Consider the following 15447-nt stretch of genomic DNA (forward strand, 5'->3'; position numbering starts at 1 on the left):
TCCAATAGCTCCTCCAGTCAGCCTCCACTGATACATACGGTAGCTACCTCAATTACCTCTTACCTGTGCACATTTTCCTCGTTACTGGTGTTCATTTTTACTCGTTATTCACTGTGTATTTATTCCTTTGTTGGAAAAGGACCTGTAAGTAATCATTTCAATTTAAGTCTACACTAGTGGTTCCCAACCATTTTTCGGTTAATGTACCACTAAGTGCATTTTTCTCTACTCGGAGTAACCCCGGAGTACCCCCTCGTGTGCATTTTACCAGTAGGCCTATGGTCTCATGAGTCTCATCAAGTACCCCCTGTGGATAGGCCATGTACACACCAGGGTTCCTAGTACCCCTAATTGGGAAACACTGGTCTACACCTCTTGTTTACGAAGCATGTGACAAATAACATTTGAGTTGATAAAAATGAGGAAGCAATAGATTTTTATTCAAGAATAGGGCTAGCTAGAATAAATTGTGAACTTCATTGCTTTTCATGTTTGACTATATATTTTATACATGCATGCAATAGGCTCCATTCATTGTAACAGAATATCGTTTAGCTAGGCTACATTGTAACAATGTTTCAAGCTTTGAATTCTAGGGTTGTGCTTCGGCTCTGGTACGTCACACAAGTTGGCTCCAGTCTGTCTGGGGTTCACTTCACGAGAGAGAGGCTACCAATGGAAAGTGTGTCCCGCAGTAATGTTGCTCTCCCTACCAAATGAATTACTTGTGTTCCCGCGACAAACACGTTTTCCAGCTGCTATCTTTTCTATGGCACTTGTCTTTCCACCTTAGAATGAAATTATGAAGTCATGTGTGGACAAGTTAGAATCACGTGAAACCGCTTACACACACTCACAACAAACGCAACGGAACAACCACCGACCAAAAAGCAGAGGTGGTGAAGTGTGCGCCGCTCGTCTGTGTTTGTTGGGTTGTGGTTTGTCTGATTCGACACGTCCAATCGGCGTATGTTCATCATTAAGACAGTGGCTACAGCCGCTCCAAAAGATGCAACTGGAAGGATCCGCCACTAGTGGGCAGTCTTCCTTCACACGTAGCAAGTTCTTTTTTTGATGAGACAGGCTGAAAGACAGACAGGAAGGAGCAGACAGCGACAGACAGGAAGGAGCAGGCCGACAGGCAGGAAGGAAGGAGCATGCCGACAGACAGGAAGGAGGAGGCAGGCAGGCAGACAGAAAGACAGGAAGGAAGGAGAAGGCAGACAGCAGTATATTAGACGTTGGAATATGACTTTTCTAGTTAAATAAAAAATAATAAAACATTGGAATATTGAAGTTATAAAAATTAAGTATATAGATGAATTGATGTTTTAATCAGATAATGGACAGTTAATTATTTTTTATTTAACCTTTATTTAACTAGGCAAGTCAGTTAAGAACAAATTATTATTTACAATGAAGGCCTACCAAAAGGCAAAATGTCTCCTGCGGGGAGGGGGGCTGGGAATACAAAAAAGTATTATATATATATATATATATATATATATATATATTTTTTTTTATTTTTTTTTTATTTCCAGCCCCCCAAGGACAAAACACACATCAGGACAAGAGATGTGTGTCCTGTATATAGCCTCGTAATTGTTATGTGATTGTGTTATTTTTTATTATTTTTTACTTTCGATCATTTGGTAAATATTTTCTTAACTCTTCTTGAACTGCACTGTTAGTTAAGAGCTTGTAAAGTAAAGCATTTCACGGTAAAGTCTACACTTGTTGTATTCGTCGCATGTGACAAATAAAGTTAGATTTGATTTGAGAGACAACGCCACACTCCAGGCTGTATCACAACCGATCGTGATTGGGAGTCTCATAAGGCGGCGCACAATTGGCCCAGCGTCGTCCGGGTTTGGCCGGTGTAGTCCGTCGTTGTAAATAAAATAAAATGTTCTTAACTGACTTGCCTAGTTAAATAAAGGTTAAATAAAATAAAATAAAGAGAGACATAAGACAAGAACAATGTTACAGCAGTAACCTATGGGAGAACCATGTGTCCACTGTCTCCTCAGAATGAAAAGCAGTCCGGGTAATGCTCTTGGGGAGACGGAGGAAACCAACCCCCTTACAACGGGTCTAGAATTTCAACAGGCGGAAACAGAACTGCGAGGGAAGGCGTTCCTGGATCAGAATGTAAGTACACAGCAATGTCAATAACAGATGGAAGGGACATGGTGATACTGTATTTCAAGACCTGATGAACAGAAAACCTATTTTGCCTTGTTGTTTTCACTCATCTCCTTTATCTCTCCTTTAAGTTCGATTCTTTCATTCAAGGTTTAAAATAGGCCTACAGTTTACTCTTAAGTCCTCATCTATTTACTTAGCCTATAGGCTCTGCTTTTAGCCTATAAGCTCCATACTCTACAAATCACCCATAGACAGATACTCTCCCTTTGATGAAAGGAAATTAATTGGTTTGTGTGATCTTTATTGACAGCTCTCACATGTAACACAGGAGATGCAATACCCATTCGATCTGTTCCCCAAATTCCCGGCCGCATCTTGGGTGTTCTCCTCTTGACATAAGTGGGCCACTGGTCATGTTAATAAGGGGTATATCAGGGGGGGTAACAGATGGACCACAGGTCAACCATTGTACAGGGGCTGAAGGCCTTCTGTTCTGGTGAGAAACATCTGCCTCTATCAATACAGAGAGAATGACAGGATCGTATTATAACAAGGATCTGTTTGTGCTCTCTTGCCAACTTTTATGATCATCAAAATGGTCATCAAAATGACCTTTAGGAGTTGGAAATAGAGCACAAACTGATCTTGGACCAGTGTATAGAGAGATATGTAGGTATAACTGGTGAATGTTAAGTCAAAACACCCTCTTCGCTGATGTCGGTGAAACATCCTGCTCTGTCAGAGATGAGTGATCACTGTTGGAATTACAACTTTAATATAGGAAGAACAAAGCTCTTAGGCTTAGTAAGCTACCTGTCTTTCCTCTCCTAGGAAGGGTAACAGCTGTCTTCAGGCATGATAATGTTATGGCTAGGTGTCTCGAAGAAGTGTTAAAGCCACGGGAACAGGACCAGTAGAGGAATACATGAGGTGAAAGCAGTACTAAAGCCAATGTGTTTGTAATAGTACCACATGTGTTCCTTATTACAGGGGAATAACGGGCGCTAGGCTGACTTCCTCATGGTCCAGGAGGGCACAGTTTAGGTAAAGAAGGACTGAAACAGAGGCTTGAACTTAAACAATGGTTACATTGACATAGAAAACCCTCTCAACTTGCATGACTTTTGCATTTAAAATGGTGTGCCAATCTACCATGTCTTGCTGAAACAATATACTGTAGGCTACTAGTAGCATGTAATAAACTACATGACATCCAGCAACAACATTAAGTCTCTACATGTTTGGTTACTGATGTAATAGTAAGGATGTAACAACAATGACTCTTCCGGACATTCTTTGCTCCATCTGTTACCTTGAGCAACAAGTCTCTTATCAAATCAGAACTCTGACATTAGAGAGAGTTCCAGAATCCGGTGGGAATTCCAGAACTCTAATAAGTGCCGTGACCTCCATAATTTGTCTCACAATATTTAGACTTGTTAAATTGTTTCTTGGCATGCAGACCAGTCAGTGGCCTTCAGTTCCTGACCAGGGCTCCTAGCCAGTGGTCTCTCTGCCCCCTGTAGCTCCAACAGCTTGGTAGTGTCTGCTCCAGAGTGTAAAACACTTTGGAATGTTTCATTCATTGTTCCGGATCATTTGCCGGGAGGCCTGCCAACTGGGAGCTGGCTATTGCACACATATCTCTCTCTCTCTCTCTCTCCCTCTCTCTCTCTCTCGCTCTACCTTACAACATTCTTATACACGGTCCCTCTCCTGAGGCTCAACCAAGAAACCGGAACTCACAGTAAGGGTTCCTATGTTCTAATTTCTTGACAGATAACAATTCTTCCTTTTCTCCCTCCAGAGAAAATACATAAACTTCAAAAAGATGTTATAACTTAACATTAAAGTCAATGTTAGTGAGTGGTGAATTGAAAGTATTGGTCTTGGATTCAAGTATTATTGATATCACAATCACATGGATGAGAAAAAAAATGTCCTTTTCAGTTCCTGTACACTGAGGTGTTGACTTTGTTCTACTGAAGGATCTGTGAGGGCGGTTTTCAGCAGGAGTTGGTTTAATTCAAACAGAAGGAAGACATTGTTCTCAGACATTGGATAGGCTACGTCCCAAACAGCACCCTATTCCCTATACAGTACACTGCCTTTGATCAGAGCCCTTGTAGTACACTATAAAGGGAATAGGATGCCATTCGGAACACAGATAATATGATATAATATACACAATTGCCGTGCCAATATCTTGAAACACTGACGTGTTGTCATGGATAGAAGTTTTAAGAAATCCAAACAAATTCCGGGGCTACAAAATGAACATTTTATTTTTGAAATGTGCCACCATTGCTCTTTGGTTTCCACACAAAATTATATTGCTACAGTCTGTTACACATGGAAAGCATGTGACTTGACTGTGGGTGCATTATTGTTTTCATTAGGTTTAATGACAACAAAAAAAGTGAAAGAGAATCAGAACCGAAGAGGCCATGACTTCAACCTTCATTTGCGTGTGCACGAATAGCTTTTCCGTTCCAGCCTAAACATGCAAAACATGCTACATCTATCATATCAAAACAAAATACAGTATACATTTCTCAACAAACAAAAAAATCTGCTCTGCGTTTACATTTAAAAACAGAAGTCACGTGTGAACATTCAAAACACTGATAAAACTACAGTACATGTAGTCATAGCTAGTTGCTGTTTTTTTTTTTTGGGGTTGACCATTTTTACATGAAAGAAAACAGACAAAGTTAATTCTATTTCAATTCAAATCTTCGGTTTTTGGTATATGAAAGCAATTATATAACATATTCCACTAAGAGATATCCCATCTCTGTGTTCATCTAATGCTGGTTTATTATTGATCCTCTTTGACTAAATTAGATCGATAAGACTCCCTTTTAGAGTTCCAAATAAGAATATTTTCCATCAACAAAAGTAACAATCCCCTGATTTTGTGTTGATGTACTGTAGGCAATTATGTTTGGTTTTTTTCTCCTCTTAAAATTTGTTTTACTGGACGCGACTCATCGTCCTGCTGGAGAGACTTTTCCTGACCTTCTGGAAGAGGTCATCTGAAACAAAAACAAAGATCATAACAACATTTAACGCCAGTTCAACAAAAGACACTGAGCAATATAGATCAGAGAGTAGTTACCATTTTTTACTCCGATTCTTGAGTCCGTCTGTGAAGAAAGGAATTCAACAATATTTAGATATACATTTACAAATACAAAAACACATATTTTTAAGATAATGAACATTCACATAGCTGCGGATTTACAAAAACGATCATCTACTAAGACAGTCAAAAGAGACGTGATAAGTTAACCGTCTATAAATGTCTTACTCTCATGGAAGAGACGGGGGCATCAGCCTGTTCCCTGTCAACCTTAGGAGCTGGAGGACATAGAGAGAGAACAAGACAGAGTTGGAATGACAATTGGAGGATAATACAGTACGTTATATACAGTAATGTGAGATGGTTTATTCGGTCTTCATGGACAGTGAAGCGATTGCTCTTACGCAGTGGCTTTATGATGGCTCCCACAGCGTGGACAACTCCATTGGTGGCCATCAAGTCGGCTTCAACCACTGGGACCTTGTTGATGTACACGGTCTGGTTCCTCTGAAGAAGAAAAAGATACAGGGTATATATATATATAAGATTAAACTTAATATTTTCATAACAGGGGTTCAAGACAATCAAGTCATGTTGAAAGAATGTATATCAATACATTGTACACAAATGATGTAAGCAATAGAAGTACACAACAAAATAAGTACCTCTTTTCTCCACTGAAAACAAAATCATCAATTAAAAGAAAAACATGTACATGTCAGTACTGATATTACATGGTAGTACTGATATTACATGGTAGTACTGATATTACATGGTAGTACTGATATTACATGGTAGTACTGATATTACATGTTAGTACTTATATTACATGTTAGTACTGATATTACATGTTAGTACTGATATTGCATGGTAGTACTGATATTACATGTTAGTACTGATATTACATGGTAGTACTGATATTACATGTTAGTACTGATATTACATGTTAGTACTGATATTACATGTTAGTACTGATATTACATGGTAGTACTGATATTACATGTTAGTACTGATATTACATGGTAGTACTGATATTACATGTTAGTACTGATATTACATGGTAGTACTGATATTACATGTTAGTACTGATATTACATGGTAGTACTGACATTACATGGTAGTACTGATATTACATGGTAGTACATGGTAGTACTGATATTACATGGTAGTACTGATATTACATGGTAGTACTGATATTACATGGTAGTACTGATATTACATGTTAGTACTGATATTACATGGTAGTACTGATAATACATGGTAGTACTGATATTACATGTTAGTACTGATATTACATGTTAGTACTGATATTACATGGTAGTACTGATATTACATGTTAGTACTGATATTACATGGTAGTACTGATATTACATGTTAGTACTGATATTACATGGTAGTACTGATATTACATGGTAGTACTGATATTACATGGTAGTACTGATATTACATGTTAGTACTGATATTACATGGTAGTACTGATATTACATGGTAGTACATGTTAGTCCTGGTATTACAATGTAGTACATGATAGTACTGATTACATTAGTAGTATCAATATCAAATGTGTGTTATAGGATCACATTGTTACAGGATCATGTGTTCTAGGATCAAATTGTTCTAGGATCATGTGTTCTAGGATCAAATTGTTCTAGGATCATGTGTTCTATGATCAAATTGTTCTAGAATCAAATTGTTCTAGGATCATATTGTTCTAGGATCATGTGTTCTAGGATTACATTGTTTTAGGATCACATTTTTCTAGGATCCTATTGTTCTAGGATCATGTGTTCTAGGATCAAATTGTTCTAGGATCATATTGTTCTAGGATCATGTGTTCTAGGGTCAAATTGTTCTAGGATCCTATTGTTCTCGGGTCAAATTGTTCTAGGATCAAATTGTTCTAGGATCAACTTGTTCTAGGATCTTGTGTTCCAGGATCAAACAGTCATAAGGGCCTACTGTACCATGTTCAGCTCCAGCTTGTCTCCCTGCAGAGGCTTCAGTCTGGTATGGGAGCCCACTCCTCCACTGACCAGAATCTCCTTAGCCATGTGGTACTTCAACACACTGGCCAGCTCCTTGGGGTTGCCTAGACAACAAGCTGATATTAGAACACCTACCGGACCATGTTGCATCTCTATGGTCTAGACATTTACAAACAGAAGAATTAGGAAAACTAAAACACAAAAAAACTGAAGAATGAACATTGATTAAAAAGTGAAAAGTAATCAGTTGTGCAAGATGCAACACGGAACTGATGAGTTAAGGTACTTGGCATATACTTTAGCATTACAGCTACATTCTTATTGCTGTGGCCAAGTCATTGAACATGAAGTTATTCAACATGATGCTAATGTTATTTGTATACACGTGTCCTGCTCATCTAAACAGTTGTTGCGAAATGGTCAGGGCAATCATTAACAAACAGCACTGTTTATTTATTTTTATAAATGATTTTATATACCCAAAACGAGTGTAATTGTAGCTCCAGTATACTGTAGGTAGGTCATACTGTAACTGAACAACTGGCTCCTGTTAACCACAGCTGTTTGGCATTCATACGTGTGGCAGCATCCAAGATGCATTCCATCGTGTCATCATTTCCTGGGTGTAGATAGGTTATTAGGTTCATTCCAATAGTTCTGTCTGTCTGCCGAACATATTCTCACTGTGGGCCAAATCAAGTTGTCCTTAGGTGCCACTGATTTTTATTTTTTATTTTAAAGTGATTTGTTTTGCAAAGCCAGTCGTGAAACCTGTTCACAGTTTGGTTAAGGAAGGATGCCAGACACCCAAATACACCACATATGGCATTCACTACATATGGCATACACCACATATGGTATACACTACGGCATGCACTACATATGGCATAAACTACATATGGCATACACTACATATGGCATGCACTACATATGGCATACACTACATATGGCATGCACCACATATGGTATACACTACATATGGCATGCACTACATATGGCATAAACTACATATGGCATACACTACATATGGCATGCACTACATATGGCATACACTACATATGGCATGCACTACATATGGCATGCACTACATATGGCATACACTACATATGGCATACACTACATATGGCATACACTACATATGGCATACACTACATATGTCATACACTACATATGGCATACACCACATATGGCATACACTACATATGGCATGCACTACATATGGCATAAACTACATATGGCATACACTACATATGGCATACACTACATATGGCATACACTACATATGGCATACACTACATATGGCATGCACTACATATGGCATACACTACATATGGCATGCACTACATATGGCATGCACTACATATGGCATGCACCACATATGGCATGCACTACATATGGCATGCACTACATATGGCATGCACTACATATGGCATTCACCACATATGGCATACACTACATATGGCATACACTACATATGGCATGCACTACATATGGCATAAACTACATATGGCATACACTACATATGGCATACACTACATATGGCATACACTACATATGGCATACACTACATATGGCATGCACTACATATGGCATACACTACATATGGCATGCACTACATATGGCATGCACTACATATGGCATGCACCACATATGGCATGCACTACATATGGCATGCACTACATATGGCATGCACTACATATGGCATTCACCACATATGGCATGCACTACATATGGCATACACTACATATGGCATGCACTACATATGGCATACACTACATATGGCATGCACCACATATGGCATGCACTACATATGGCATACACTACATATGGCATGCACCACATATGGCATACACCACATATGGCATGCACTACATATGGCATGCACTACATATGGCATGCACCACATATGGCATGCACTACATATGGCATGCACTACATATGGCATTCACCACATATGGCATTCACCACATATGGCATACACTACATATGGCATACACTACATATGGCATGCACCACATATGGCATACACCACATATGGCATACATATGGCATGCACTACATATGGCATGCACTACATATGGCATTCACCACATATGGCATTCACCACATATGGCATACACTACATATGGCATACACTACATATGGCATTCACCACATATGGCATACACTACATATGGCATACACTACATATGGCATACACTACATATGGCATACACCACATATGGCATACACCACATATGGCATACACTACATATGGCATACACTACATATGGCATACATGTGATAGAGCACATATGGCAGAGAGGTATCTGTTATAATTATCCTAGTCTTACATTTCCAGACCTCAACCCTTTGTTCTTGTTTGAGACTGGTTTTGTTTGAGAAAAACTAGAATGTCTGGAGCCAGGGATGTCCTTACTCATGAGTTTGTTGAGGTCAGCCTTTGGCAAGGCGCTGAAAGCATCGTTGGTGGGAGCGAACACGGTATGGGGACCGGCCTGGTTCATCAGCTCTGTCAAGCCAGCCGTCTGGATGGCACCGACCAACAGACTGGAACAGAAGGGAATGCACACTTAGAAAGACCCTCCTCAAGAGGATGAAAGAAGGCTTGACAACTGACTGATTCCCAACACACACACAGTTTAAAAATTAAAATTAAAATATTCAGAGGAAGAAACAGTACTTAAACAGTTGACTAATAGGAAAGTTTAAAAAGCATCGATGAGTTGTGGTTTCTGATGTGCCAAATTTACCGAACATGTATGAGTTGAATCATGGCAGAACAGAACAGATCACTGGTAGTGAAAAGATACAGAGTAAACAGAACATATCTCTGAATGTGGGTGGAAATGAATCAACATGGTGCCTTTCAGGTCTGGATACAACATTAGACTCTTGGAGGGACTTCTCAGGATATCGAGCTACAGAACGTACGCTGTGGTACGTAGGCAGAAGCTACTATATTTTTTTGCTCATATGCTTACATGTCTGTTCTTGCTCTTATGAAATTGAATTTATATTGCCTCAAGATATTATTGAGGACAAACTTGGTAATCCTTTTCATTGAATCACTCACTGATTCATTGACTCTCACCTGAATCGGTTATCAGCCTTCAGGACATCCATGATGGTGCCCATTGGGGGAGTCAGGACTTTGTCGACTGTGAACATGCTACCGAAACGGCCGATCTTGTCGTGGGCAACGATACAGGAGTTCTCTATGCACAGGCTCTGTTATTTTGAGAGAGAGAGACAGAGAGAGAGAGAGACAGAGAGAGAGAGAGAGTGAGAGACAGAGAGAGAGAGACAGAGAGCGAGAGACAGAGCGAGAGAGAGAGAGAGAGAGAGAGAGAGAGAGAGCGAGAGAGAGAGAGAGAGAGAGAGAGACAGAGAGAGAGGGAGAGAGAGAGAGTGAGAGGGAGAGAGAGAGAGTGAGAGAGAGAGAGAGAGACAGAGAGAGAACGAGAGAGAGACAGAGACACACAGAGAGATAGAGAGAGAGAGCGAGAGAGACAGAGAGAGAGACAGAGAGAGAGAGAGAGATGTTTGTTTGTTTTGTTTGTTTTACCTGTCACCATGACAACATTCCAAATAGCATCCTATTATTTATATAGGGCAGTGGGTTGGACCAGTGTTCCCTCTAAGCTGCACACGGGCATGCAGCAAGATGGAACTCCACTCAACTTTCTACTTGTCCCCTTTAGTTAACACTATCAACGTTTCACTTGTGTCTGTTTCTCTCTAATAATGGTATGAGAATAATAATGATTTGTATGTTGTCAAGTGGTTTCTTTCATCAAACAACACAACATGTTCAGTCACCTCCTTGTCTGAAGGACAAGTGGATAAACAGGTTAAAGGTCAAGCCCTGCATGTTGATTTCAAAAGTCTCATGGGATGTAGGCCAACATTGAACACCACACATTTGCTGCTATGACAGAACAGCTAATTCCATGTTAAAATGTTATGGGATGCATTTTCTCCATTGTTTTTGATGGTAGGTCACTCTGGTAGGACTACATTATAATCAAATGGCCACAGTAGCCTACTTGACCACTGTTAAAACTGTAACTTAAAGTAGGTACAGCCTCAGAGTTTACAGTAAAAGCGTGCCGGAAGTTGCACAGAAGTATGTGCTCAGCAGACTTGAAATGTGCTCTGTGTCCCAAAAAATTAAGAGGGAACATTACCTTTGCCCAGAGACATATGGGCCCTGGCCAAAAGTAGTGCACTATATAGGGAATAGGGTGCCATTAGGGACACACTTGGATTCCTTCCTGTCTGCCCTTCACTCTGAAATGATGGCTCGCAAGTGGTCTCCCTCTCTGTGGAAAAAAAGCTTCTTGTGGTCATCTGGAAATTCCATTGCAAAGTAGAAATGTGAGAGCTGCTGCCAGGACAACCTTCATCTGCCACCCAGGAGAGAACAGAGCAGAGCTGTGAAAAACGGTGTGAAACAACATTCTGGATAACGATTCTACAGTATGAGGATGTTGTAGAGGGACTCTCTCTCTCTCTCGTGTCATTGGATGAAAACATGTTTCGGGGGTAAAAGTCCACCAATCAGACTGCCTCCTTCTGTCACTCATTTGGAGAAAATGATGACCAGCCATAAACTGTTCATTGTAAATATGAAAACAGCACAATAACGCTTTGTATATAGTTAGGAATAGTGTATTTAGGCTAATCTCTGTAATGAGTTAACCCTTAGGAAAAGGCTAATCTCTATAATGAGTTAACCCTTAGGAAGAGTGTAATCTACATAATGAGTTAACCCTTAGGAAGAGGGTAATCTACATAATGAGTTAACCCTTAGGAAAAGGCTAATCTCTATAATGAGTTAACCCTTAGGAAGAGGGTAATCTACATAATGAGTTAACCCTTAGGAAGAGGGTAATCTACATAATGAGTTAACCCTTAGGGAGAGGGTAATCTCTGTAATGAGTTAACCCTTAGGAAGAGGGTAATCTACATAATGAGTTAACCCTTAGGAAGAGGGTAATCTACATAATGAGTTAACCCTTAGGGAGAGGGTAATCTCTGTAATGAGTTAACCCTTAGGAAGAGGGTAATCTACATAATGAGTTAACCCTTAGGAAGAGGGTAATCTACATAATGAGTTAACCCTTAGGAAGAGGGTAATCTCTATAATGAGTTAACCCTTAGGAAGAGGGTAATCTACATAATGAGTTAACCCTTAGGGAGAGGGTAATCTCTGTAATGAGTTAACACTTAGGAAGAGGGTAATCTACATAATGAGTTAACCCTTAGGAAGAGGGTAATCTACATAATGAGTTAACCCTTAGGAAGAGGGTAATCTCTATAATGAGTTAACCCTTAGGAAGAGGGTAATCTACATAATGAGTTAACCCTTAGGAATAGGGTAATCTCGATAATGAGTTAACCCTTAGGAAGAGGGTAATCTACATAATGAGTTAACCCTTAGGAAGAGGGTAATCTACATAATGAGTTAACCCTTAGGAAGAGGGTAATCTACATAATGAGTTAACCCTTAGGAAGAGGGTAATCTACATAATGAGTTAACCCTTAGGAAGAGGGTAATCTCTGTAATGAGTTAACCTTTAGGAATAGGGTAATCTCTGTAATGAGTTAACCCTTAGGAAGAGGCTAATCTCTGTAATGAGTTAACCTTTAGGAAGAGGGTAATCTCTGTAATGAGTTAACCTTTAGGAAGAGGGTAATCTACATAATGAGTTAACCCTTAGGAAGAGGGTAATCTCTGTAATGAGTTAACCCTTAGGAAGAGGCTAATCTACATAATGAGTTAACCCTTAGGAAGAGGGTAATCTACATAATGAGTTAACCCTTAGGAAGAGGGTAATCTCTGTAATGAGTTAACCCTTAGGAAGAGGCTAATCTACATAATGAGTTAACCCTTAGGAAGAGGGTCATCTACATAATGAGTTAACCCTTAGGAAGAGGCTAATCTCTATAATGAGTTAACCCTTAGGAAGAGGCTAATCTACATAATGAGTTAACCCTTAGGAAGAGGCTAATCTCTATAATGAGTTAACCCTTAGGAAGAGGCTAATCTACATAATGAGTTAACCCTTAGGAAGAGGCTAATCTCTATAATGAGTTAACCCTTAGGAAGAGGCTAATCTACATAATGAGTTAACCCTTAGGAAGAGGCTAATCTACATAATGAGTTAACCCTTAGGAAGAGGGTAATCTCTATAATGAGTTAACCCTTAGGAAGAGGGTAATCTCTGTAATGAGTTAACCCTTAGGAAAATGCTAATCTCTATAATGAGTTAACCCTTAGGAAGAGGCTAATCTACATAATGAGTTAACCCTTAGGAAGAGGCTAATCTACATAATGAGTTAACCCTTAGGAAGAGGCTAATCTCTATAATGAGTTAACCCTTAGGAAGAGGGTAATCTACATAATGAGTTAACCCTTAGGAAGAGGGTAATCTACATAATGAGTTAACCCTTAGGAAGAGGCTAATCTACATAATGAGTTAACCCTTAGGAAGAGGCTAATCTACATAATGAGTTAACCCTTAGGAAGAGGCTAATCTACATAATGAGTTAACCCTTAGGAAGAGGCTAATCTACATAATGAGTTAACCCTTAGGAAGAGGGTAATCTACATAATGAGTTAACCCTTAGGAAGAGGCTAATCTACATAATGAGTTAACCCTTAGGAAGAGGCTAATCTACATAATGAGTTAACCCTTAGGAAGAGGCTAATCTACATAATGAGTTAACCCTTAGGAAGAGGGTAATCTACATAATGAGTTAACCCTTAGGAAGAGGCTAATCTACATAATGAGTTAACCCTTAGGAAGAGGCTAATCTACATAATGAGTTAACCCTTAGGAAGAGGCTAATCTACATAATGAGTTAACCCTTAGGAAGAGGCTAATCTACATAATGAGTTAACCCTTAGGAAGAGGCTAATCTACATAATGAGTTAACCCTTAGGAAGAGGCTAATCTACATAATGAGTTAACCCTTAGGAAGAGGGTAATCTACATAATGAGTTAACCCTTAGGAAGAGGGTAATCTACATAATGAGTTAACCCTTAGGAAGAGGGTAATCTCTGTAATGAGTTAACCTTTAGGAATAGGGTAATCTCTGTAATGAGTTAACCCTTAGGAAGAGGCTAATCTCTGTAATGAGTTAACCTTTAGGAAGAGGGTAATCTCTGTAATGAGTTAACCTTTAGGAAGAGGCTAATCTCTGTAATGAGTTAAACCTTAGGAAGAGGGTAATCTCTGTAATGAGTTAACCCTTAGGAAGAGGCTAATCTACATAATGAGTTAACCCTTAGGAAGAGGGTAATCTACATAATGAGTTAACCCTTAGGAAGAGGCTAATCTACATAATGAGTTAACCCTTAGGAAGAGGCTAATCTACATAATGAGTTAACCCTTAGGAAGAGGGTAATCTACATAATGAGTTAACCCTTAGGAAGAGGCTAATCTACATAATGAGTTAACCCTTAGGAAGAGGGTAATCTACATAATGAGTTAACCCTTAGGAAGAGGGTAATCTACATAATGAGTTAACCCTTAGGAAGAGGCTAATCTACATAATGAGTTAACCCTTAGGAAGAGGCTAATCTACATAATGAGTTAACCCTTAGGAAGAGGGTAATCTACATAATGAGTTTAACCCTTAGGAATAGGGTAATCTCTGTAATGAGTTAACCCTTAGGAAGAGGCTAATCTACATAATGAGTTAACCCTTAGGAAGAGGGTAATCTACATAATGAGTTTAACCCTTAGGAATAGGGTAATCTACATAATGAGTTAACCCTTAGGAAGAGGGTAATCTACATAATGAGTTTAACCCTTAGGAAGAGGGTAATCTACATAATGAGTTTAACCCTTAGGAATAGGGTAATCTCTGTAATGAGTTAACCCTTAGGAAGAGGGTAATCTACATAATGAGTTAACCCTTAGGAAGAGGGTAATCTCTGTAATGAGATAACCCTTAGGAAGAGGGTAATCTACAGAATGAGTTAACCCTTAGGAAGAGGCTAATCTCTGTAATGAGTTAACCCTTAGGAAGAGGCTAATCTACATAATGAGTTAACCCTTAGGAAGAGGCTAATCTCTATAATGAGTTAACCCTTAGGAAGAGGCTAATCTACATAATGAGTTAACCCTTAGGAAGAGGCTAATCTACATAATGAGTTAACCCTTAGGAAGAGGCTAATCTACATAATGAGTTAACCCTTAGGAAGAGGCTAATCT

At 39.2% G+C, this 15447-nt stretch overlaps 1 protein-coding gene across 1 annotated transcript in view; it reads right to left on the reverse strand.

The window, feature by feature from the left end:
- Positions 1-4415: 4415 nt before the first annotated feature.
- Positions 4416-15447, reverse strand: part of LOC110504485 (transforming growth factor-beta-induced protein ig-h3) — a 33073-nt gene continuing 22041 nt past the window's right edge. The window contains exons 11-17 of the mRNA XM_036969872.2: positions 10313-10449; positions 9638-9768; positions 7198-7322; positions 5638-5740; positions 5462-5511; positions 5270-5297; positions 4416-5186 (exon numbers count right to left, since the gene is read on the reverse strand). Coding sequence (XP_036825767.1) covers positions 5125-5186; positions 5270-5297; positions 5462-5511; positions 5638-5740; positions 7198-7322; positions 9638-9768; positions 10313-10449 — 636 coding nt within the window. The 3' untranslated portion in view covers positions 4416-5124. The remainder of the gene's footprint in view (positions 5187-5269; positions 5298-5461; positions 5512-5637; positions 5741-7197; positions 7323-9637; positions 9769-10312; positions 10450-15447) is intronic.

The sequence above is a fragment of the Oncorhynchus mykiss genome, chromosome 25, assembly GCF_057628025.1.
Source record: "Oncorhynchus mykiss isolate SJ-2025 chromosome 25, ASM5762802v1, whole genome shotgun sequence".
Classification (NCBI taxonomy): domain Eukaryota; kingdom Metazoa; phylum Chordata; class Actinopteri; order Salmoniformes; family Salmonidae; genus Oncorhynchus; species Oncorhynchus mykiss.